Source organism: Asterias rubens, chromosome 1 (genome assembly GCF_902459465.1).
Source record: "Asterias rubens chromosome 1, eAstRub1.3, whole genome shotgun sequence".
Lineage (NCBI taxonomy): Eukaryota > Metazoa > Echinodermata > Asteroidea > Forcipulatida > Asteriidae > Asterias > Asterias rubens.
In genome coordinates this window covers 9,952,614-9,980,257 of record NC_047062.1, presented here as the reverse complement: position 1 = coordinate 9,980,257, position 27,644 = coordinate 9,952,614, and the positions used below count along the sequence as shown (strand labels likewise).

General features: G+C 36.8%; 1 protein-coding gene across 1 annotated transcript; it reads left to right on the top strand.

The window, feature by feature from the left end:
• Window positions 1-920: 920 nt before the first annotated feature.
• On the top strand, window positions 921-26,608 carry LOC117294368 (MAPK/MAK/MRK overlapping kinase-like). Its single transcript, XM_033776748.1, has 13 exons — window positions 921-1,204; window positions 3,150-3,264; window positions 3,643-3,732; window positions 4,872-4,942; window positions 10,613-10,691; window positions 11,748-11,796; window positions 16,438-16,523; window positions 16,720-16,812; window positions 17,827-17,928; window positions 18,779-18,955; window positions 23,790-23,952; window positions 25,018-25,239; window positions 26,428-26,608. The coding sequence occupies exons 1-13, from the start codon at window positions 1,198-1,200 to the stop codon at window positions 26,506-26,508; spliced, it is 1,335 nt and encodes a 444-aa protein (XP_033632639.1). The 5' UTR covers window positions 921-1,197; the 3' UTR covers window positions 26,509-26,608.
• The last annotated feature ends 1,036 nt before the right edge of the window (window positions 26,609-27,644 follow it).

Here is a 27,644-nt window from a genome sequence, read left to right as displayed (position 1 = left end):
AAGGCGAGAAGTGACCAAAGAATGGATGATAGTAGCAGCAGTTTTATGTGGTAAGGTTTTTCGAATGGTATTAACAGTTCTTAAGTAATAGTATGTCGATTGACAGATTCTGCTGACATGTTTTTCCATGGATAGTGTGTTATCAAAAATAACTCCCATGATTACGCGCACAAGGTGAGGCGTGAATAGAGGCACTGTCAACATGGATGTTATGATTAATGATTTTATGGCGTTGATGTTTGGGAGTTATAATGAGAAATTCAGTTTTATCATCACTTAGTTTTAGCTTGTTAATTGTCATCCACGACTTAATCTCAGATATGCAGGCTTCGGCACACTGGCGAGCCGATTCCTCACTATTGGGTTTGTTTAAATCAATTAATGGACATCAAGGTCATAACAAAAATTAAACAGGCCAATCTCAAATAAAATGAATTGGATCTGGACTTTGGAAAGCCTTGTGAGCGTTGGAAAGCCTTCACAAAGGGCTCATGCTTAGCGTTTTACATCCTGACTCACTGTGGCCGCCCTGAGAAAGAGACTAAACAACTTGACTTCCCTCTCTCTGAAAAAGGTAAAGAAAGTGCGCCCTCTTGCGTCGTAGCTATCCCATCGGCGTTGGTTGTTGCTACTGACGACAGGTGTGCCTTTTGACTCCCTCGTCACTGGAACTACGCATAGTAAAAGTAAATATTAAAAACATTGAATAAACTTTAAATTTTCGAACAATAAAGAATTTTATGACTTTCAAAATAATTTCTTACTTAGTTATGTTTGGAATGTTGTTGCATTAAACCTTAATGGAAGAAAATATTCCATTCAGCTTATTAATATTTCAAATTTGTTTGAAGTGTTTCGCCGGCCATCCATTAAATATAGTTCCGGAAGTACGGGAAAAAATCACACTGTGTGATCTTTGATGGTGGCATGCAACCCACGTACATAATGTATGAGATTGATACAATATCAAATGCTGTGATAGGATATCCTGAAACCTGGAATTCAATCCAGTCAATACACACGTTGTTATGAAAGTTTCTCGTGACATTCATTTCACCTGGTGAAGCTTGGACTGGAGTTATGGACTGGCAGACACAGAGTTCTACCATCGATTCTGCCGATCTTGTAAACCTAGCAAATTCTCGGACGATTTTATCATGATGATGCAAAGAAAAAGATAGAATCGCCAACACAAACATGCACAGTAAGTTTACGCTTCTTGGGGATCGTGTCTTGACAAAAGTGACAGTCACAACTTTACTCATGCTTAATTTACTATGTAATTGTAATTGTAACCGGTTGTGTAGTATTAAAAAATAGCTAAATAATCGTTGTTGAAGAACAGTAACACTGTTAAATAATAAGTAAGCAACGTTGTTATGACAGCTTTTGATAATTTCATTGTACAATTGTTGCACGATGACGGGGTCCATGGCGTTTTGTACACCCGAGGGGGAAAATGGCACACGAGGCGAAGCCGAAGGTGCCATTTCCCCTCGAAGGTGTACAAAACCCATGGACCCCAATCACAGCGTGCAACAATTGTTTTGTTATACCTTTGTATAATTGTTATTCGTCTTCTCAAAGTTCTGTTGTCATTCATTGTTTAATAAGCAGACGAACGAGAAACAATTCCCTTGAACCCGCGGTTGTTTCGTACACAGCGCTGGAAATCGACCAACGCCGGGAACGATCAAGGTGACGTACACCGGTGTACATCACTTTTTATGTCACCCGGCCCGTCGAGCCATATAACATGAGTTTTTGATGCGCGTCACATGATTGGTTCTCGACCGATCAAACTTCACAGTTTGTTAACGAGGTATAACAATAATACTTGGTTGGGCGGGGGAACTACTAAACTCAAATCAAATCCATTGGTCGACCTTTCCATTTTAAGTTTGACAGATTCTGACTCTGCTATAAGGCCTACTACGATAAGGCTGTGTTTTTTTAGTTACTGTTATTTTTAGTATTTGCCAGGCTCCAAAGTCCATGTTGTTGGAGAAATTGGCAGTAAATTCAGCATCTAATCGTCTTACCTAAAAAACATTTAAAAAAGCATGCATGCTCAGTCACACCATGGAGGTAGAATTCTACCTCCATGGTCACACCCCCTTACTAAACTAGCCTTGCCCCATAATAGGGCCAATCCACTTTGAATATTGGCCACAGCACCAATGCAATCATATTTTTGTGCCCAATTAAGTTTTAGATACGCATAAACTTAATGAAGTTTCCGATCTTAAAATTGACCCAATGCTACTTTTCATTACTTTTCTTTGATCAACAAAAAATGATTTTCATTGTTATCATATATGATATACACGGGATCAAGCACCAGAACCAACATTTGGGTTCGAAAATAAGGTTTTGTTGGGCCTCTCCGTCAACAACTCCATTCACAAGTGGTATGATCAACTGGTACCAGAAAAATTAACTGGAAGAGCGCTGAGAGTGAGTAAATGCCTAGTTCATACCTCATCCGAATGCAATACAAATTCGCAGCGAGTAATAGTTGACCTGTGCTCTACTACTCCTGTGAAACATTCGCTGCGAAAACAGCCCTGTGACGTCAACATTCTTATTGCATGACATTCGCAGGAAGTATAAACCGGGCTTAAATCAGTCTGGTACCAATTTAATTTCAGCAAATATTTATCGTACCATTGTTGTACGTCCTGCTGTGCAAAAAATGTGGCTATCAGATGAGGGGTCTGCTTTTACATGGTTTATTGATGGTTGGAGGAATGCAGTAACATCTGGCACTTGACAATCACAGTCCAAACTATAGCCCATAAATTTGGAGTTTGTGCAGATCGACAATGTAGTTGACAAATTTGACAGAACTTCTCATATCAAAATATTATGAAAACATACATTGGGCAGTGGGGTAACACACAATTGCATTTCTTGGTGACGGTGCGCAACTCTGCACATTTAACACTGAATAACATTTCATTGCAGTTGGTGAGACAAATTTCAAATTTCAAGATGTCCCATTCACATTCTGAGATAAAAATATGGCAGAACTGCCAGTATTTTAATACAAATAGCCCCCAAATAAGTCTTTCTTAAGTTGAAATAAAAGTCCTTAATCTTTTATATTTTGGTTTAATAATTTGTTCTCTTTGATTCCCACTTGCCAGAGTATCGTGTCCTCGGGAAGAAAGGTGAAGGGACCTTCTCAGAGGTTCTGAAGTGCCAGCACATCAAAGATGGGACATACTATGCCTGTAAGAAAATGAAGCAGACTTATGATAGGTAAGACTTGATGTCAAGCACAACGCTCATCCTAGTACCAGTGTCCTGTCCAATGAGATTGTCAATTGTGCAATGACTAGACGGATGGTGCATCAAAACAAAACTTTTGTGTTTTCAGAGGAAATTATAATTGCAAATGAACTATTTTCGAAACTGCTGTTTCGGAGACTGGTAAATTATTTGTAAATCTGTGAACTTTTTTTTGTACCGAAAGTGTCCAATGGCTTTAACGTGCGTGCTGTGCCTTGAATTGAAGGGAGGCCTTTACTGCTATGGGAAAAATTCTTATAAAGGGTGACATTGTGAGAAGATATTTAGTACAAAATTTACTCAAAATGGCCAAACTACATATTGTGCTTTTCTTTCCTTTCTTTTTAGTCTGGAGCAAGTGAATAACTTACGTGAAATTCAAGCTATGAGAAGGTTGAGCCCTCATGAGAATATCTTAGAACTTGTTGAAGTCGTCTTGTAAGTATAGCTGCTACAACATTTGTCTTCTTTTTAATTTATTTTTAAGTGAATTGTGTTTTTTGTAAGGTATATTTTTCCATATTGATAAGATAACACCTCCTATGTTTGATTTTAATCAAGATAAAAGGATCCCATTCCCATACTTATTTCCCAAATGGGCATTTTGAAGCAAAAGTTCCTGTCCAAGTACTTATTATTGAGACATGTACTTGGTTTTCTTTGAGTTTAATTTGAATTCCAGGAAAGTACAGTTTTCCCTGGTTAAATACGTTTTGGCATTTTAATGGACACTTTGATTAAGGGAATCAAAACCGATTCAACACACTTTGATTCCCATTCATAAATACCTTTTTGGTCAAAAGGCCTAACAAAGTAAGAAACTCTGTAAAACTTATCCATCCGAGTGCTTGAGCTCTGTTTCCACCTCCATGGTATGTTCAGATGTACATGTACGATGTCCTTACGCATGTGTTTTCCTGTTCCGTTCGTGCGCATGCGCGTATAGTCTTGGTGCATATTCGCTGGTTTTCCTTTCACACACAGCGCGACCAACTCACCGACAGCGCCTGAACGCCCGTAATAAGAAACATCTTGCATCAAGACTAGCGCGGACAACCGGTTATAAACACTGATCATTATCAACGGTTTAAACACCCCCACGTGATGCGCTCTCCACCAATAGGAGTAGTGAAACTGTCTGATGTATATGAATTGGGTTTATTGGTTGATTGGTTGTTACATTCACTTGTTTTGACAGAAATTGATCATGTGAGAAGTAATTTAATTATGTGGTTGTTACAAAATTACAATTATCCGGAACTGGTCAATTATCCGGAACTGGTGAACCAAATAAATATATCCAGAAGTAGTGAAATGGCTATGAAGCCATGGTGTTCTATTTCTATGTTGATAAACATCTACCTTACAGGCCCTATTGGTTATGTGTGATTTAAAAGCGCAATTAATTTGATGAGAAAATTAACCAAGTGTTGAGCTGAGAAGCCCAGTTGTTCAATCGCCTAAGAAAGGGTTGATGCGGCCATTGTTCAATAGGTCCTTAAAAATATAAAATTGCTTGATTGTTTTTCCGACAATGATTTATTCCCTTCAAATCTCTGGTTATTTTTTTTTTCCAGTGACAAGAAAACTGGCAAGCTGGCTTTGCTTTGTGAACTAATGGACATGAATATTTATGAATTAATAAGAGGTAAGATTTTTGAATAATTTGTTTGCCACCAATCTCTCACTGTATTTAATCTGTCACTGTGCTTAAAGGAACAACTGCTATGGATTTGGTCAAGTTGGTCTTCGAAAAGCGTGTAGTATAGCCAGTCCTAGTGACGCCTGGAGGAAACTTAGGCCATTGTGTCCATGCTTTCTGGTCATTTTCCAGGAACAGATATGTCTTAAACTTCAAACTGGTCCCCTTTTACTTAGGTAAAACTTTTATGAGGGTATGTTTAAAAAATTCACTGCCAACAGTTTTCAACTACAGATACTGTATGCGCGGTTCTATCAGTTTTAAATCTGCATTTTTTATAAGATGATAAGTCGGAAAATTAATCCTGATTATGTAAAAATACTTAGTTTTATTATTATATTCTTTTTTACCTGATTCATCAATTTAATTTTTTTCAAATTATTTCCTATATTGTTTCAGAAGCTTAATTGACCCCAATCAATTTCTATGTGTCAAATAGTCTCATTAGTGTGTTGAATGACAAGAAAGAACAAAACATTGCAAATATTTGGAAGTTATCAAGAAATCCATTTCAAAGGCTTTTAGTTAATGATCGAAATATGCGTTTTTTATAAAACATGATAATACACAGTATCTTGGTTTACTGTTCTGAAGAAACCGTGAGTGTGACAAGATGTAATGTTTAGATTGTGCGTATACTTCCTACTGCAGCTTGATCAATGCTCTCAACTCAATTACTCAAGGTCTTTTTACTGCACTCAGTCTCTCTGTAAATGTCAGTGAAGCTAATTTTAGGAATGAAGTGAAGATGCTCACATTTTGTTCGGCGGGCTTGAGCTGGTATAAGCAGGGCTCCAATTTTTGGGGGACAAAATCCACAAAGCACAGTAGGGCTGGATCAGAAATCTTTTGTTTTTACATTACAAGAGTTGAAAAGAGGGAACTATAAAATCAGGCACTAAGAGAAAGATTGATCTCATTTATACTATTATGGGTTAGTATTATTTAATTCTCGACAGAGTTAAAACAGAATTTTCAGACAGAAAGTCAACATTTGAACAAAACACGAAAGACCGCCAGACTTTTCCAGTCATGAGTTTACTGGCCTGATGGTACAATTACCGGCTGCAGGACAGTAGTCTAGTGTGTTTTAAGCCATGACATATCCACGAGTTGAAACCTTGCTCAGATTTAAGCATCTTTTGTATTGGCTATTGTAGGAAAGACACGATATTGGCTATTATAGGAAAGACATGACAGTAGTACTGTAGCCAATGTTGCTGATTTATAAACACAGTATTATCCAGGATTTAAAACCAACAATTGTCTGTTTGAACGTCTTGCCCCCCAAAAATCCTTTAACAAAGCTGCTGAAAGCGAAACTGTTTCTGGTTACCATGAGACGAAGAGCTTACTTAATGTCAGGAACATCCTTAAGACACTTATTAATACAGCTACTTTATTATGTTGGACGAACCCTACAAATAACTCCGGATAAGGACTTACTGTAATCTAGAGTGTAGAGACTTCAAGCCTGATGTTTTTTTCTTTTAGAATTTAATATTAGTCAGTGTAATGCCTGCTGAAAGCTTTCCTTAAGTATTGTTAGGAACAGAACTGAATAAAGCACAGCATTTAAGTTATAAAGCTGCATTCATATGGGCCTTGGCATTTGAAAAGAGTGCATAAATTACAAGCCATTATTTTCATTTTATGGTCACAAGCCTTTATATTCTTTATATAATATAATTTAATCAAAACTGCAAATAAATGACGCATCTGCACAAACTTTTTAAAAACCTAATATTTTTTTAATTATTTTGTTAAATACTTCTATGAACCAGCTGCGATTTCACCAAACTCTTCCTAGCTTAGGATTAATCTTAGGACTGAGGACGGGTTCTGTTCCGTATCCAAATACGTGTAGGAGGCATTGAACCCTTCCTAAGTTAAAGGCAGTGGACACTATTGGTAATTACTCAAAATAATTATCATCATAAAATCGTTCTTGATTACAAGTAATGGGGAGAGGTTGATAGTATAAAACATTGTGAGAAACAGCTCCCTCTGAAGTGACGTAGTTTTCAAGAAAGAAGTAATTTTCCATGAATTTGATTTCGAGACCTCAAGTTTAGAATTTGAGGTCTCAAAAATCAAGCATCAGAAAGCACACAACTTCGTGTGACAAGGGTATTTTTTCTTTCATTATTATCTCGCAACTTCGACGACCAATTGAGCTCAAATTTTCACAGGTTTTTTATTTTATGCATATGTTGAGATACACCAACTTTGAAGACTAATCTTTGACAATTACCAATAGTGTCCACTGTCTTTAAGGCTCGGTCCCACTGAAGCGATAACAGGAACGATAACAATAACGACGCAAAGAGAACGCATTCCATTGGTGGGATGAGCCTGTGTGTATTCTGCGTGGAGCAGTTCAACCAATACATTGCGTTCTCTTTGCGTCGTGATCGTTTTTGTTTTCGTTATCGCTGCAGTGTGACTTGGCCTTTAGGATGGGTTACTCGTCTTAACTTGAGTTAGGATTAATCATAGCATTTCATGAAATCGGCTGCAGGTTTGTTAAAATATAGTAGATAGTAGGTTATGTCATTGTATTGTTATATGTAACAGGGCCCCAAGTGGTTGTACACTAACCAGGCAATACTATGTAAATATCATGAAAGAACTAGAAACTGGTAGTTTTTGAGCAGTAAGTAAGTTATCGTAGAGCTACCTTTAAAGCAAAAAAGTTGCTTAAGCACGAAAATAGCTCGCTTATTTTACACATGTTACTGGCCAAAATGTCATGCCATGTACAATGCTTGTGACTGGTATTTAGCTGTTGTTTACTCAGCATAACAATGGACCCTTCCCATGAAATATGCTAATCACATTCACGCATTTGTACACATCCTGTTGGTTGGCAAATGCCATAGAGTTGTGCACTAAGCAGACGCGCAATTGCGTCTGCGTCACACACCCATTAGCCGTGTACAAAACAGCGCGATGTTCCCTCATTTTGCCATCCAAAATGTTAGTGCGCACGCGCTATGTGCAATTTACATAATCATGGGAAGTGTCTATTGAGTGGAGTCTTGGCCGGTAATCTGATTTTACTAAGCAAGGATTTTTTTGCTTTTAAAAGCAAAATTTTGTGCTTGAGCAGCTCTATGAAATTGGGCCCAGGTTTTTGTTATTGTTTTAATACAGACATTCACTAAAACAAGCCAACAATCCTGTGTTGTTTTTCTTGTACTTTTTGTGTGTGTGCGTCGGTGTGAATTCAAGCTTTGGATGAGCTCGGCTCAATTTCATAAAAATGGTTAGGAGCACAAAATGTATCTGAGCACCACAAAGTCCAAGAATAAAGTAACCGACAGCCAAGCAATCATTTCACGTGTACAATGTTTGACTGGTATCCTGCGCGTTGCTGCTAAGCAGAAAATTGTTGAGCAACTTCTGTGCTGAAGTAACTCTTTGAAGCTGGGGCCAAGTTTATAAAACAATAAAGCTCGGTTCATACTTGCGAATGCGATTCAAATGTTGACAGATTCGCAACGAATAATTCGCAGCAGTTCAACTTTGCTCAACTCACTTGCGAATATCGCTGCAAAAGGAGGGTTGTGACGTTAAATTCTCGTCAAACTCGCTTCGCACTCGCATTCGCAGGAAGTATGAACCGGGCTTAAATAAACACACCCTTTTCAATGTGTATTTTAGTATTTACACAATAACAATTACATGCACTGTGAGTTTATACATTTAACTAGACGGTTGCCATTGCTACAGCAACCAAGCTTGCCTTCATCTGGCATGTTTACAGCATAATCCGAATGTCAGAACTTGTTGTCTTTAAACAAACCAATCATATTATTTTCTGTCAAACAACCTTGACAGGGACAAGGAATTGGTTACGCAAATAATGTTGTTGTGATTAGTTTTGATGCAAATCTATGGCCTGACCAAATCCCTCAAATAAGTAAGGCAGCACTGTATGCAATGTGTACAAATTGAATTGGTTGCAATACTGTATTTAATTAAGGTCACTCCCAACCAGCCTAATTGAGCTCTCAAGCCTAAATATAGGTAACATCTCACTACATCTTGAAGGCGTGATATTCACAGAGGCATAAGGGACAAATCCTGAACTGCCTTGCTCTTAAAAGAACAAAGTATCAGGCCTGGACCCAATTTCATACAGCTGTTTAAAGACAGTAGACACTGTTGGAATTGTCAAAGACTAGTCTTCACAGTTTGTGTATCTCAACATATGCATAAAATAACAAACCTGTGAAAATTTGAGCTCAATCGGTCGTCGAAGTTACGAGATAATAATGAAAGAAAAAACACCCTTGTCACACGAAGTTGTGTGCTTTCTGATGCTTGATTTCGAGACCTCAAATTCTAAACTTGAGGTCTCGAAATCAAACTCGTGGAAAATTACTTCTTTAGCGAAAACTGCGTCACTTCAGAGGGAGCTGTTTCTCACAATGTTTTATACTATCAACCTCTCCCCATTACTTGTAATCAAGAACGATTTTATGATGATAATTATTTTGAGTAATTACCAATAGTGTCCACTGCCTTTAACTTAGGAAGGGTTCAATGCCTCCTACACGTATTTGGATACGGAACAGAACCCGTCCTCAGTCCTAAGGTTAATCCTAAGCTAGGAAGAGTTTGGTGAAATCGCAGCTGGTTCATAGAAGTATTTAACGAAATAATTAAAAAAATATTAGGTTTTTAAAAAGTTTGTGCAGATGCGTCATTTATTTGCAGTTTTGATTAACTTATATTATAAAGGCTTGTGACCATAAAATGAAAATAATGGCTTGTAATTTATGCACTCTTTTCAAATGCCAAGGCCCATATGAATACAGCTTTATAACTTAAATGCTGTGCTTTATTCAGTTCTGTTCCTAACAATACTTAAGGAAAGCTTTCAGCGAGCATTACACTAACTAATATTAAATTCTAAAAGAAAAAAACATCAGGCTTGAAGTCTCTACACTCTAGATTACAGTAAGTCCTTATCCAGAGTTATTTGTAGGGTTCGTCCAACATAATAAAGTAGCTGTATTAATAAGGGTCTTAAGGATGTTCCTGACATTAGGTAAGCTCTTCGTCTCATGGTAACCAGAAACAGTTTCGCTTTCAGCAGCTTTGTAATCAAGAAAGGTTTATGATGATGATAGTCATTTTGAGTAATTACCAATAGTGTTGACTGCCTTTAAAGGAATATTACAGAATAGGTTTTTGCTAACAAAACATCTGAAGGCAGTGTTAGCACTTTCTGACAAACCTGTAGAATTTTGAGATCGATCGTCCTTCTAGGTCTCGACAGAATAGTGAAAAACCGATGACAAGTTTTGCATTGCATCGATGCCAAAATAAAAATGAATAAAACGCCCCCTGAGCGATAAACTCCAAACACGGAGTTAGATTACTTTTTTCTCATAAAATAATATGACATTTCAGTAAAAAATATTTCAAGGGGTGTTTTCTACTATCATCATCATTAGACCGTGTAAGTTTTATGTAAATCTGTGATCTTCACAATTTTTTTTGTTACTGATTCTGTAACGTTCCTTTAAGCAGTCCTTAAAAATGGTTTCCATTCAAATCAATCTATTTCCAACCTTCATTACTTTCTGTCTTATTTTATTTCAGGACGAAGACATTATCTTCCAGAACATAAAGTAAAAGCGTACATGTACCAGTTATTAAAATCACTAGATCACATGCATAGGTGAGTTTACTGAGTGATGTCACTTAGGAAATAACCTGAATACACTTGTTTTTGTTTTGGCATTTTTGTTTATAAAGGCCTGTAACTTTATTTGTAACTAACTCAATTACCTTTCGATATGGGTTGAACAATTCCTTAATCATTTAAAATGTACGGGTCCAGTCAGTTTCCCTTGTGGTTCATTATTTGATATAGTCTACATTTTAGTAGAGTTATCCAACTTTCCCTGATTCTGCAGAGAGTTCCCTGAAAATAAACCCATCTTTTCCACGTTCTAAAGAACAAATTTAAAAAGTGTCAATGTTTGTGAACAAATCTGTCCCTATTATATTGAATGTTTGAAATATCTCCCTGATTGTTGTACAAAAATCTCCCTGATTGCAAGGAGCAAATGTTTGCAGCTCTGCAAAGTGTACATTTTTTTTTAAAGGGACTGGACACTATTGGTAATTACTTATAATAATTATTAGCATAAAACCTTTCCTGGTGACAAGTAATGGGGAGCTGTTGACAGTATAAAACATTGTGAGAAACGGCTCCCTCTGAAGTAGGGTAGTTTTCGAGAAAGAAGTAATTTTCCACAAATTTGATTTCGAGGCCTCAATTAGATTTTGAGGCCTCAATTAGATTTTGAGGTCTCGAAATCAAGCATCTGAAAGCACACAACTTCGTGTGACAAGGTTTTTTTTTGTGTTTTTTTTTATTATTGCCTCGCAACTTCGACGACCAATTGAGCTCAAATTTTCACAGGTTTGTTTAAAATAACAATATTATTTTATGCAAATGTTGAGATACACCAAGTGAGAAGACTGGTCTTTGACAATTACCAATAGTGTCTTTAAACCTCAGTTTACGTACATACGTACATATTTGGAGCTGCGTACAGTAATGGAGGACCAATGTGTTTGGAGGGCCATCATTCGATGCTACGCTTCGACTGAATGAATGAATGAATGAATGAATTGAGGTTTTGTCATTGCTCACTCCGACCCAAAGGACTATAGTCTGTTTGTTTAAACCAAATTGGATTCCAATTTTATCTGTTATTTGTCTTAGGAACGGAATCTTTCATCGAGATGTCAAGCCAGAGAATATTCTTATAAAGGTAAGTTATTGAGAAACGTCTTGTCTGCCAGGACCCATGTCTCTAGTGATACTTTACGGCGGCAATAAGCACAATGAAATAATGTAGATTGCACCACACTGTGCGCACTGACACTATTGGCTGACAAAATGAGGCTACATACATCAAGTAATTTTGTGTGGGCTGATGGTACCATGATAAGCGTTTCGTTTGTCTGCACAAATCAATGGCGTTTTTCCAACCAATGTACATGTATGCATGCGTGAATGTAATTAGCAAATGTCTTGTTCCCTTTGAAATGTTTTGTAGAATTTTATAAAGTGCCCTTGTTGACGTGCCCAATACTGTGGACTGGAAAAACTGCCTTGCCCTCACCAGGGCAAAGTATTTGGCATCATAACCTTTTACCAAACAGAATCGCAGAAATTCCAAATGGAAGTATAACTAGCTGACCATTGAATTGCTTACACAGGTTTCATTGTATGAAATTGGTGCGAGTTTTTTGCCAAGTCTCTAAATTTGTTTACTTGAGCAATACATTTTTTCGCGAAGCACATTTCCATCCAAGCTTACATTTTGGGTTGAATAATTATTATAAATTGTTGGAGTGAGATCAGGTGCTCAACATAAGAATTGAATCTTTTCAGGGTGACACCTTCTAATTCTATCAGTGCCAAGGTCATACATGTACTATCTATTTTCTTTAATCAAAAAGTGTCATCATCAAGCACTAGCAGACATGTACACGACCAATAATAAACATGTTATCCCAAAAGGGCACTATCACTCAAGCTATTGACTTTGGGATGTACATGTACATGTACCAAGGCAACACAAATCAGCAAGATGCATTTTGTTTGATGAGAAAGACTTTTTTGTATACAGAATTTTAAACGAAAACTTTAAAAGGTTGACATTTTAGGTTCAACATGCAAAAAACAAAGCGGTCAGCAAAAGAGTTTATTGGCAGTGTGTTCATGAAAGTAAAAATAAAAATGTTTTAAAACTGGCGTATAATTGTGCTGCAAGTAGCATTAGCTTAAATCTCACATTAGTCATTTGCAATGCAATTAGGACTTGTGCGTAGCAGAATAAAATAATTGCTGTATCTCTTAATGTATTGTTAATTGCTGGCCAGTAGATATTTATCAAAGAATGGAAACTGAGAAGGAAAAATTTCTCACTCATAATATTAAAAGACTTCAGGCCTGAAGCCTTTTCTAGGCATCTGAAAGAAGATAACCTTTTTTTCTCTTAAAACTTCGATGACCAAACCAATTGAGTCAAAATTTTCACAGATTTGTTAGTTTGTGCATAGGGATACACCAAGCGAGAATACTGGTCTTTGACAATTACTAAAGGTTATCCAGTGCCTTTAAGTGGTATTTTGACAGCACTATAATCCTTCGTATGTGGTAATATAGAATTGAAACCACAATTTAAGCCTGTTCTGACACTACCGTCCAAGACTAAATTGATGAGGAAGCTGTTCTTTGTAAATGATTAGATTGGTACCCAGCAACTCTGTTAATTAGTCGGATGGCGTCACCTTGGCGGCAGACAGAAAAAATCCAGCCAAAACACAAGTTCCACAACTACAAGTTTTATCATTTGAAAAGGTCTAGTGACCCTAAAGCTAAAGAAAAATGTCCTTGAAAATATACAGCATGAATGCCGTTCCCTCCCCCCCCCCCATGCAACCCCACACCTTTTCTTTGGATTGATCTCTTAATTTGAATCAAGCCACTTTCAGATGGGGGCGTAAAATTGCATTTACGTCAACATGCCGGGAAACTGTTGATTGGTCTGTCCCCTGAGCTCCTGAACAAAACTCAGATAGCAATTAGGAAAATGGTGATGGCAATTGGAGTTACGTAATAACCCTTTTTGTGCTCCTCGCCATAAAATAATTGCTTGTTGCCATAGTTGATTACAAATTGATAGTCCTGTATATAAACTTCATCATGCCCTTGGGAGTTAAAGGCACTGAACACATGTACCTTTGGTAATTGTCAAAGACCAGCATTCTCATTGGTTTATCCAAACATTTTATGCATAAAATAATAAATCTGAAAAACAATTTTTACTAAATTGGTCATCAAAGTTGCAAGAGAATAATTAGTGACAAAATACCTACTTCAGAAGGAGCCATTTATCACAATGTTTTATACAGTCAACAGCTCTCCATCGCTCGCTACCAGGTAAATTTTATGCTGACAAATAGTTAGAGTATTCATCAATAGTGTCCACTGCCTTCAATTCAATATCAAGATGGAAATGTGCATCAGTGATGCTGTGTAGTAAAAACCAAATAGTAAAACCAAAAAAATCAATTTGATTTTCTTCATCTGCATTTTCAAAAAACAAACAGCTGATCAGAGAAAAGGTAATTATGATTTCAAGAGACTTGTGTAGTACTTGTAGTTAATGAGAGATAGGTTTGTGCATCACGCATCTTGCACCGAGTTCCTATTCTCTTAGAAAAAAAATAGTAAAACCAAAAAATCAATTTGATTTTCTTCATCTGCATTTTCAAAAAACAAACAGCTGATCAGAGAAAAGGTAATTATGATTTCAAGAGACTTGTGTAGTACTTGTAGTTAATGAGAGATAGGTTTGTGCATCACGCATCTTGCATCGAGTTCCTATTCTCTTAGAAAAAAAATAGAGGGGTTTGAAGTACTTGAAGCTCCTGGGCCCACTTTCATGGCTCTTACCGTAAGCCTAGAATCGCCGCTTGCAGAAACAGGGAATTCCGTGCTTTTGTCAAGCCGTTTCACGGATTAGCAGGGATCTTCTGCTTGTGCAGTAAGCGGAGAATGGTGATTAAAAGCGCATAATTCAGCAATAAGCAGAGCCATGAAATTGGGCCCTGATCTTAATGGCAGTTGTACAGACAATGGCATAGCCAATACCGGGAGAGCCCAACAGAAACTTAAGGAAGCTTGCCCCAAGCTTGCAGAGAACATGACAGCAAGCTTGTTGCAAGCTTGATTTTCCATAAGAGAGAATCGGGAAAACTGATATTTGTCTACATTCATATTCCTCCTAAGCCAGTTAATTTCTTTTACAAAGAAGACATAGTAAACTGCTTGATGTTTTGATCCTAGCAGAGTCTTTTATCAAATTCTAACAACAAATTCTTTAACTGAAATTTGTATAAAATAATCTCACAATTTGAGTTTTAAAGAAAACAATTATTAAAAACATTACACCTGGTCACAACTGTGCCAAACTGTTGAGTTTTCTCACATTGCATGTTGGCTCACATAATTCAATGTTTTGGGTTGTAACATCTAAATGTGTTTGAAGTATTATACATGTAGCAAGAATAGTCATTAACTGATACTGTACATAATTGCTCATTCCTAACTGTGTGAAGTCATATCGTGTACCTGCTGTTTTGTTGATTTACTAATTAGAGATTGATAGTGCATTATCATGTTGTGATTCGTGTAGTTTCATATGTGTGGTAATATCATGTAAAATGTAGCAGCAGCTCCAGTTATAACTTGTAGTATTAACTTCATGTGCTGATTTCAGACTTCTGGATGTTTGAAACATGTCTACTTAAGTTGAAGTTAGATTAGTTTAACTTTGAAAATGAACAACCACGGACAAAAACATTAGGGACAGATTTACTAGGGGTGCAACATAGCATAAGACATGAAAACATTACAACTAGTTGATATGACACTTGGGAAAGCACCGAGTATATAGTGCTAACACATATATCAGTGTATAGCCCATGGGTAAAAATCAAAAACTAATATTCTTTATTCCAATGCAAATTTAATAACACTTATTAAAATATTACAACTGGTTTTTTTTTTGGTTTTTTTTTTTACTACGGATAAAGGAAATATTCACTGGAATCCCATAGTTCAAGACTAACTCACGACATGGCTTATTTGAACTCGTACTCTGTCGTGCTCTAAACACTCATCATATTCCTGCTGTTTCCAAGGACTTGGATCTTAGCAGGGGGTATAGTTTATTGTATTCATAATTTCAATTTACTTACATGTGGTTTCTGATTTTGCTTTATGGGTTCGGTATTGTGTGTAGTCTACATGTAGAACTAGTTTGTAAATTACTCAAAGAGGTTATTGTAACTTCAATTGTCAACAGATACAAATTCATGTCAAACTTTGTAAAATATAAAACAGTGCTAAAATCCTGCCATATTACATGATGTTTTTCATCGCTCAAAGTCACTGGACACTATTGGTAATTGTCAAAGACCAGTCTTCTCACTTGGTTTATCTCAACGTATGCACAAAATAACAAACCTGTGAAAATTTGAGCTCAATCGGTTGTCGAATTTGCGAGATATTAATGAGAGAAAAGCCACCCTTGTCTCACAAGGTTGTGTGCTTTCAGATGCTTGACTTCAAGACCTGAAATTCTAAATGTGAGGACTCAATCAAAATCGAATTCTTGGAAAAATACTTATTTCACGAAAACTACATCACTTCAGAGGGAGCCTTTTCTCACAATGTTTTATACTATCAACCCCTCCCCATTACTCCTTACCAAGAAAGGTTTCATGCTAATAATTATTTTGAGTAATTACCATTAGTGTCTCCACTGCCTTTAAACGACAATGTGAATATTGACAACCTTAAATTGAAGAAATAATTGTCTGTTTTTTTAATGCAGGATGATTTACTAAAGCTTGCTGATTTTGGTTCATGTCGGAGTGTTTATTCAAAGCAGCCGTACACGGAATATATATCAACAAGATGGTAGGCCCAACATTTTTGTTTCCTTTTTTTTTTTTTGACCTTTTCGTGATTTAATTTTTCGTGGTTTAATGTTATAGTTTTTCTTATTTTTAAGCGCCTGGGTAAATTTTTACAATAGATTTGCTGCTTTATAAATGTTTTTATAAATCTATTATCATTATGAAAATATCCCTGCTCAATATTATTGATTCTACAGGTACAGGGCTCCAGAGTGCCTCTTGACTGATGGCTACTACACGTATAAGATGGACTTGTGGAGTGTTGGTTGTGTCTTCTTTGAAGTACTTAGGTAAATATCTTATCAAATTCTGGAATATTCTACCGTTAAATATCCGAGCTACAGAGTTTCTGGACATTTTAAAAATTGTGTTAATCATGAAACCTAAGTAAAGATTGCCAAAATTCAGTGATTGGCAATAGGGTTTTCTCAAACAATAAGCATCTTCGTTCCAAATTTTGAATTTGTTTCAAAATATTTGTTTATGGGTATTTTTCCTCCTTGGAATGAAACAGAATTTGAAAAGGAGATTTAATTTCATAAAAAGATACAGTCTTCATTCAAGTTGTTTTCTCGTTTTTTATACGGTGCAAGACTTGCACAGTCTATTCACAGAAATATGTGTATTATGGCTTTGTGCAACTTCTGCTTGTTATAACCTTAGACCATGGAGGAAGAAAACAGAACCTACACCTAATTGAATTATGATGACAAGCGTGGATGAATTTATACGAGACACACAGTGCAGGAACACTGCATAATATGTCCATCACCCATGTTGAATAGAATGCAACTAATGGCAGTGACATTTTGAATGTCCTGTCTGCAGTAAAGAACATTAAAGATCTGTATCGAAACAAAGCTCTTATAAAGGCACTTTATCACAGTTGATAAGACAATTTGAGTGCTCATACAATTTCTTTTTTTAACCTGTTGCCCCTTAAAAAGTATTGAAAAGTCTTAAATTTAAGTATACAATTTTAAGGCCCTAAGAAGCATTTAAAAGTATTAATTAAAAAATTAAGCTATTTGCCCAGAAACCGAACCTACCACTCTGACATTCCTAAAACTTCAGTCCAGGGCCAAATTTCATAGAGCTGCTTAAGCAGACAATATTGCTTAACAAATTACGCTAAGCAGCAGGATACCCGTCAGAAATTGTATGCATGACATGGTATTTTGGCTAGTAATCCTGTTCTTGTAAGCATGTTGTGCTTAATTTTTAACAGCTCTATGAAATTTGGCCCGGTGCAGTAGATCGATCCAACACAACAATTTTAAATATTTTTATTTTTTTTATTTTAGTCTCCATCCATTGTTTCCTGGTGCTAACGAAGTTGATCAAATAGCAAAGATTCATGACATCATGGGGACGCCCGATGCCAGCATTCTCAACAAACTCAGAAAGTGAGTATCAATAATGGATTTTTTTGACTAATTTTAGTGTTAAAGGCAAATTTAAAGGCAAATTGACCTTTGGTTTGTGGAACTACTTGATTGTTTTAATCCTATAAGAATGAAGATTACACAATAAACTAACATTTGAAAATTTAATTTCAAAAGTATATATCATCGAAAAATCCAGGGTGAACGATGTCCACTCCAGAACACAATCACAAAAAGGAGTACACAAACTGAGAAACCCTACTGCCAGTAGCGCTTCGCAGACTTAAACTAAAAAAATGATATCTTTTTACACAACTACATCACTTTGAAGTGAAATGTTTCTCAAAAAGCTTTATGCTATCGCAAGCTGCTGTAGGTCTAACCACGTAAGCTTTTTATTTCCAGTAATTTTAAGATTGATTACCAAATGTATACTTCCCTTTAATGTCACTGTAAACGTCATACAATTGATGATTGATACACAGGAAGAGTTGTAGCTACTGAGTATAATGGAATCAAATGCAGTTTTGCTATTTAAAGACAATTTAGTCTGAAAGGCTGCAGGAGAAATTGCTTGTCATTGAATTTTAATTAACCATTAAACGTACTTGCGATTGTTTATTTTACAGACATTCAAAATAAAAGTTACTTTATATATTATTTCAAACAGAAGCTCAGCTATGATACAGGTGTAGTTGCTAGGGACAGTCAGGTGCTTCCAAGCCTAATGAGAGATAGACAAGGATGCGCACATCTCAATATGAAACCGAGCTCGGTTGACTAGAGAAAGAGAGATGATTTCGTATTGTAATTCATCAATCTATTTGAGTCCAAAATAACACAAATTTGTCTTGACTGTTCTCATCCTCAGTAAAACAAGAGGTATGAATTTCAATTTCCCTGCCAAGAAAGGAACAGGGATCCAGAAGTTGCTTCCCCACGCCTCTCCGGAGAGCTTAGAGCTCATTTTCCAATTATGTACATACGATCCAGATGAGAGAATATCAGCCAAGCAAGCTCTCAGACATCCTTATTTCAAGGAATTAAGGTAAGAAGCCTGATTATTTTTTATTTTATTTTTGTATATTGTTTACAATATCTTTTACTGGCTTAAACAAACCACTTTTACTTTGTAGTTAAATCAAGAATAAAATCAACGATCCTAGGCCCATTTTAATGGCTGTGCTTACTGTTGGCAAAGAATTGGCACTTACGGAAGCAGGTAATTTCCGTGTTACGTCAAGCGTATTTTACAGGTTAGTGCCGAGTTTTGCCTTGTGTGCGTGCGGCTCCACGTTACTATATAGGAAGAAATTTGGCGCTTGCATGTATAAGCGGAGAAGGATGATTGTAAGCGCCAAATTCGGCAGTAATGTTTACATGTGATCACGTGACCTATAGTGGGTAAAGAAAAACAAAGCTACACAGTAAAGACTTGGGAAGACTCGTACCGATGGACCATAATTGGCTGTATTTTCAATAAATTACACTTTTAACTTTTTATAAAGTTGAATATTGTGACATTGATATAAAGGCAGTGGACACTATTGGTAATTGTCAAAGACTAGCCTTCACAGTTGGTGTATCTCAACATATGCATAAAATAACAAACCTGTGAAAATTTGAGCTCAATCGGTCATCGAACTGGCGAGATAATAATGAAAGAAAAAAACACCCTTGTCAGACGAAGTTGTGTGTGTTTAGATGGTTGATTTCGAGACCTCAGGTCTTGAAATCAAATTCTTGGAAAATTACTTCTTTCTCGAAAACTATGGCACTTCAGAGGGAGCCGTTTCTCACAATGTTTTATACCATCAACCTCTCCACATTACTCGTCACCAAGAAAGGTTTTATGCTAATAATTATTTTGAGTAATTACCAATAGTGTCCACTGCCTTTAAATCACATATGCTGTTTGATGTTCCCAGTATTCTACTACAAAAGAGGGTTTTTTTTAGAGTATGGCTAGACTTCTTAAATTGCTGAGGTTTTAGCGAGCTCATGCTCCGTGGATTTTGCGTTGTGCACAGCGTGAAGTTGGGCTGTGATAAGGGAGATCGCGAAGTGCCTGATGTGGGCATGGTGCATTGTAGAAGTAGAACTGATTTGAGTAACTTTTGACCTTGATTTGAGTGCAGGAGAATACTAATGTCTACCGTCACACAGCTCATATAAAACAACTTTGATTAGCAAGGTAGCATAGCACCTACAGAAAATCATACAGAGTTCCCAATAGATATACATGTATGGTCTGTATAATCTCATTCCTGGCAGTAGTAATTCAGTTTGCCTGAGTTCCGATTGGATCAAATGCTCACTCAACTTTTACAAAATGTCCTATCCACGTGCATTACCTGCATTAGTATATTTGAATGATCGTCGCATGAGCACGAGATGTACAGTAACTATAAATATAACACTGTGCTTGAAACAAGGCCGTCATTGTCGTCATAAATAATCATGTGCTGTATTTGGCACAGAATTTGTCCTTGTGACATTATAAGTTTTGAGATTTTTTTTATGTAAGACGCTACATTAAAAATAAATTATTATTATTATTTTATTATTATTATTAGTTCATGCAAGGATTCATTGAAAATTTGTATTGGCCGTTGAGGCAAGACTGATTTGACTGAGGGAGCAAATATCAGAAACTTGCATGTATGAAAAGTGAGTTTGATTTTAGCTGTAACGGAAATCAAGCTTATTCATTTTGGTTTTTTACCCATACACCGAATGTGTGCTGGTATTGTATACTCAGTAGCTGTGAACAAATATCACAGGAAAACAAGCTGTCACGTTGTCATCAGGCACTTGCAGGAAGTGTTATTTCTTTCAGAGCCAAGGTCGTAGATGTACGATCTATTTTATGTAAACATTCCGAAACTGCCTTTATCATACATTATATTTTATGTACGATCTAAATTACTTACTCAAACATGTCATCAGTACATTCACCATACATGCTATCACGAGAAGGCATTATCACTCAATAAATACTGTTGTCTTAAGAACAGATATCAGCAAGATACATTTTGATTTGTGAGAAACGCTTTTTTTTCTTTCCCTTTTCTTTACACAGTTTTTAAAACATCTCAAAAAGCTTAGCATTCAAAATACAAAAAAGCAGGTACTGAAAGAATTGATAAAAGCAATGGCAAATGGTGTCATTACATGTATGTGTTCCTTTAATGGCTATAATGCTGACCTTGATCCTCGTCATGCCTACTCCAGAGCACCCCTAATGTTCTTTCTTAATGCCAACCGTCAATTTCAGCGGATGCTTAATGATCTTTAATGACATTAGAAAGCCGTGGTGTGGAATTATGCATGGAACCAGGGAACAGAGGAGTAATGCTACCTAATTATACACCCATACATGGCGCAAACAACAAAAATTGTTAAGGCACTGGACACTATTGGTAACTTACTCAAAATAACTGTTAGCATAAAAACTTACTTGGTAACGAGCACCAGAGAGCTGTTGATAGTATAAAACATTGTGAGAAACGGCTCCCACTAAAGTAATGTAGTTTTTGAGAAAGAAGTTATTTCCCACTAAAATATTTTAACTAAATTTGAGACCTCAGCTGAGGTGTCGAATTCAAGGAATTTGAAAGCACTCAACTTGTGTGACAAGAGTGTTTTTTTTTCTTCCATTATTTTCTCGCAGCTTCGACGACCAATTGAGTTCAAATTTTCACAGGTTTGTTATTTTATGCCCATCCTGAGATACACCAAGTGAGAAGACTTGTCTTTGACAATTACCAATAGTGTCCAGTGTCTTTGAAGGAAGTCTCTTGCTTCATGCAGACACAGATGGTTAATTTTAAATGCAGTGGAATAAAGAAAAAAATTCACCGTGACAATAAACCTTAGATTACATGAACTCCGATATTGATGCAATTAAAAAATAGCGAGGGTTGAGATTCTCAACCTTGAGAAAGACATAAGGGATGCCCTCTGGAGATGAACAAAACCCCCCAGGTGCAGAACAGACTTTGGTCATTAACTTCTTGCTGAGGCAGCGATGAGGTAGATGACTGGAGAGGAGAGCTTATTATAAAACAGACAGTTGGCCAAAACAAAGATATTATTTTGAAATAACCCGAAGGTCGATGTGCATGTAAATTGCATTAAGCTATAGGCAGAGATATATGGGCCCAATTTTATGGCTTTTGCGCTTACGATCACCATTCTCCGATTACAAGCAACAAATTTCTGCACTAGTTGTGTGAAATCAATGAATGCCTAGTATCGTGGAGTGCGCACTAGCAAAATTTCTCCCTGCTAACTTGTGAAATAGGCTTGACGTAAGCGCAGAATTCCCTGCTTCCGGACGGGCCCCGATTCTTTGCTTAGGGGTTTTAGAAGAGCCATGAAATTGGGCCTTGGTCCCAAGTTCCACATAGAGAGAACAAATATTGTCCTGTTCATATCTGATTGTAAAGCAGATAGATTGTCAAATGATACCACCATTACATGTCATTTCATTCTAATCTGTACGTTAACTGAGCACTAAACATTTTGTACAAAGATGGATTTACATATCTTGGGTACAGTTTAAAGAAACTGCATCATAGGCATACAAAGTGTACGTTTTCCATCAATCAACAGATCAAAGGAATTGTGGCCCTTGTCAAGAAATGTCATTTGATGATGGTTGATTCAATAGCCCCCCCCCCCCCAATAGAAGGGACTTCCAATTAAAAAAATAGGGTCCTAAAAAAAACACATCAAAGTGTTTAAAATATAAACCAATTCCATGCACTTCTCATCGCGATTTTGTTTCCAATGTTGTTGTTGGTATTAATTTGTTTGTTTGGGGTTGGGTTTTTTTTGTTTTCGTTATTTTTACATTTCAAATATATGAAACTTGCTTTAAAATAAGGCCCACACAATGCAAATATTTCTGGGATTATGTAGAACCGTGGCTCTATAAATGCCAATTATCTTTGTCAGCTACTCGCCTTTGTTCGACAATAGAGTCTCTACTGATCAACTTCCCACCCAAGTAACATGCCTGTGATATTTTTGTCACAGGACTCGGGGGAAGTACTGAGTATACAGTGCTAACACACATCAGTGTATGGGTAAAACCCAAAATTAATGATCAACTTTTGCAAACAGTGCTGCACCTTCCCTTTAAATTATATGAGTATCCCAACAACCACAATTTAACTGTTGTCAGGGAGTGTATTGCACTCATGAGAACATATCACCTACATTGGGTATTTGCACAACTGAAGATAATGTTCCAAGTCAATTGGCGTACTTGTGTTCTTCTATGTCTTTCCTGTGTGACTGATTTTTCAATGAGGGTCATTTCTGTAGTGGGTATCACAATATGTCCACTTTTGATGTCATTTGATAACGCTGATCTGTGACAGTTAGAAGAATTACAGAGGTACTACAGGCTTCGAACAATGGTTCAAATTGCAGCTGTAGGTTAGAACTATGACCTAGATGCTGATGAATTGTGTTGACTTTTACCGAAATGAAGCTGTCGCAATGACAAAACATTTTGTTGGCGACATGTTAGTAGTAAATCATTGATTGCCAGGTAAGGGTTATTTTCAGGGCATACCTGTGCTTAATGTGTCTCAGCTTAGCTTAAAGTCCGGTTCATACTTTATGCGAATGCGATACAAATTTTGACATCACAAATTCGCTAAGAATAATTTGAAATAGTTAAAATATGTTTGCTCTTGCAAAACATTCGCATGGTTAACAGGGCTGCGTCGCTAAAATTCGCTTTGTATTTGCAATTGCAGGCAGGCAGTATGACAGGGCTGTAGACTGCTGCCCCACAGAAATAAAAGATTTGACAATTTCACATTGGACAAGTAAATATCTTGATTTTTTTAAATTTCTTTTTACAGAGATGCTGATAAGAGAAAACATCCTGTGGTGAAGAAGGTGGATGGGGAATCGGGCAAGATGTCACCCAACTCAGTTGATGAAGCCAACATCAAAACAAACAACAACAACAACATCATTACTAAGGAGATTGATGTAACCTACCAACCACAGCAAAGGAGGAGGGTGAGTCAAAGAGTTGAAATAAACAATACATCTACTTTTGGACGTTTTGGTATAAATACTTTTTAAAGGCACTGGACACGATTGGTAAATTTCAAAGACCAGTATTCTCACTCGGTGTGTCTCAGCATAAAACAATAAGCCTTTGAAAATTTTGACTAATTTTGTTGTCGAAGTTGCGAGAAAATAATGGAAAAAAAAACCCTTGTCGCACAAGTTTTGTGCTTTCAGATGCTTTGACTTCGATACCTCAATCAATTCAAAAATTTAAAATTTTATTGAGAAATTAGGTCTTTCTAAAAAACTACGTTACTTCAGAGGGAGCAGTTTCTCACAATGTTCTATCAACAGCTCTCCATTGCTCGTTACCAATTAAGTTTTTTATGCTAACAATAATTCTGGGTAATTAACATTAGTGTACAATGCTTTTAAAAAACCCATACATCTTTTAAGCTTGAGTTTTTCTCAAGGTTTGACCTACCTCCCAAAAAACATGTACAGTTTGTTTCAGATTATTAAATCTAGAGCTGCAATTGTAGCCATTGGTCATGTTCCTGAAAGAAGGCTGAAGTTTATAACCTGTGAAATACGCTTATGTTGAAGCAAATTTTTGTTGAAGTTTATTTGAGCGCTTTGTAACCTTAGGAAAAGGCGCTATATAAATGGTATTATTATTATTATTATTGTTATTATTATAAAAAAAATAAGATATTGTCAAATATAAGTAAAAATTTTCATCAGGGATGACGAACGGTTAATTGGTTGTATAATTGTTGCAGTACCCTTTACTGAAAAAGAGGGATTCGAGCTGCTTCTTGCTACCGGGCATTCTCAGAGGTCTAGTTGATAAGACATCTGCTCTTAATTGGCAACGGTCGTCGGCTCCAATCCTACCCGAGTAATATACCTGGGAATTTTTCACAACAAGTCTCGGGAAAGTATTGAGTATACAGTGCTTACACGCATCAGTGTAAGGGTAAAAACCAAATTACTAATGTTCCAAAAAATTAAATAAAAAATGGCCTTATCATTTTATTTTATTTTATTTTTTCCTGTCCTATTATCCAGAGGAAACCACGGCGGTTCCAAGAATCAGAGAAGACGTATCAGACGACACTCCTACCCAAGGTGGCTCAGTCCAGTCAGATAACATCCTCCAATGTCAACAGCAGCTTTCCGACAATGTCATCTTTCCCGTCCTCAACGTTTCCTAAGCTTCACACCGGTCCGTCCATGCTCCCTAGTATAGCCAACACACACTACAATAAACACCATCAACATGCTAAAAAGGTAAGTCAACAAAGAACATGGGGGGTCCAGTTCCATCGGTCAGGGTCCACTTTCATAGCGCTGCTCAATGTTTGGCAAATTTTTGTGCTAACTGTAGCAGAAAAATTTGCTTCAACATAAGCGTATTTCACAGGTTAGCAAGAAAATTAGGCAGCCATCTTGCACATTTACCATGGATTTTTTATTGTTAGTTTAAAGGTTAGCATGCCTTTTCATGTGCTTATGGTTAGTAGTGCTATGAAATAGAAATCACACAGTAGGCACAAAATAGGGCGTTAAGCAGCTCTATGAAACATGGAGCTGCTTAAGCAGAAAAATCTGCTGAGCACAACAAAGTTAAGGTTACCAGCCCAAAAAACCATGTCACATGTACCATTTGTGACTGGTACCCTATTCATTTTTATACGGAAACGTCGGAAACTTTGAGGCCACCAGTTCTTCTCAGAACCACCAATCACTCAAAACAGATCTATCTACATGGTATCACCGCACATTTCTTAAAGACAGTGGACACTATCTGTAAATGTCAAAGAATAGCCTTCACTGTTGGTGTATCTCAACATATGCATAAAATAACAAACCTGTGAAAATTTTTAGCTCAATCGGTCATCAAACTTGTGAGATAATAATGGAAAGAAAACCACACCCTTGTTTCATGAAGTTGTTTGCATTTAGATGGTTGATTTCGAGACCTCAAGTTCTAAATCTGAGGTCTCGAAATCAAATTCGTGGAAAGTCACTTCTTTCTCAAAAACTATGTCACTTTAGAGAGAGCCGTTTCTCACGATGTTTTATACCATCAACCTCTCCCCATTACTCGTCACCAAGACAGGTTTTATGCAAATAAATATTTTGAGTAATTACCAATAGTATCCACTGCCTTTAATAACAGGAATTTTTTGAGCAATATTTTGTGCTTCAATTGGGCCCTGACTTCATACAGCTGTTGTGCACAGATATTTGCTAAGCACAAAAAAATCGTGCTTATCAGAAATAGTTTACCAGGCAGCATACCATGTCAGGTGCAACCGTTACCCCGCTTTTGTTTTTACAAATAAATGTACTTAACAATACTCTATGCTAAACCTTTCCTTGCTAAAGGTGACTTAAAAAAGAAGAGATGATCATTGCAATCTAGTATATAATTAACCTTTATTCTGTACTTTCCTTTTTTTTGCAATTTCACAGACAACAACCTTCCAGCAGCCAACCAAAACAATGTATGGTCATTACCAGCTTCCATCCATCCATAAAGGTAAAGGATTCTGAATGCAATCAGACAGTCTCCTCTTGTGAAATGTCTTCCTCATCCCTTCACCGTGGCAACGAGTTCGCACAACACAAAAGGGCACACAACCCCCCCCCCCCCCCAAGCAGTTAGCTTCTCACTGTAGAGAGACGAGGACATCACCAAAAGCTTGAATGTAAAGTGTCGTACCTTGGGATTGTAATCAGTTGAATGATACCTAGCTAGCCACTGTAAAGACTCTGCACAACCATTTAAGGCACTAAACACCTTTGGTAATTGTCAAAAACCAGTATTCTCACTTGGTATATCGGAAGTATGCATATAATAACAAATCGGTGAAAATTTGGACTCCATTGGTCATCGAAGTTGCACGAGAACAATGAAAGAAAAAGCACCCTTGTTGCACAAATTTGTGTGATTTCAGATTCCTAAAAGGGCTTCAAACCTGAAGTCTTTTAATATTTGAGTGAGAAATTACCTCTCACTCAAAAACTACATTACTTCAGAGGGAGCCATTTTTGTGTTTCTCACAATGTTTTATACTATCAACAGCTCCATATTGCTCATTACCAAGTAAGGTTTTATGCTATCCATTATTTTGAGTAGTTATCAAACGTGTCCAGGGCCTTTCACCATTGCACCTCGTTATTACCAAGCCAGTGAAGATCCAGTCTACACTTATTTACTCATGGTTCAGATCACAAGGGAATTGCATTATGAGCACGTCGCCACTATTTGCACTTTCTTGCATGAGTACAAAAGGCACACTCCAGTCAGAGTAAGCATAACCTGTATGTCAGATTAGCTGTTGACATGATTAGAATTTGTACTTTCCTCAGTAATTTGTAGTTTCTTCAACTGGGCCCGATTTCATAAAACTAACTTCACAAAAATTGTGGTGGGCACCAGTCACAACAATGCAAATTTATAGGTGTTTTGGCATGTACCATGTCTCTCAAGCCAGGGCCCAATTTCATAGAACTGCTTAAGCAAAAACATTTGCTTAACGATTTTCTGCTAAGCAGAAATGAGTAGGATATCAGTCACAAATTTTAATTGTGACATGGTAGTTTGGCCGGTAGAATTTTTTTGCTTAAGCAGCTCTATGAAATTGTGCCCTGGCTCTTACAAAACCAAATGGGGTGCCCATTAGGCA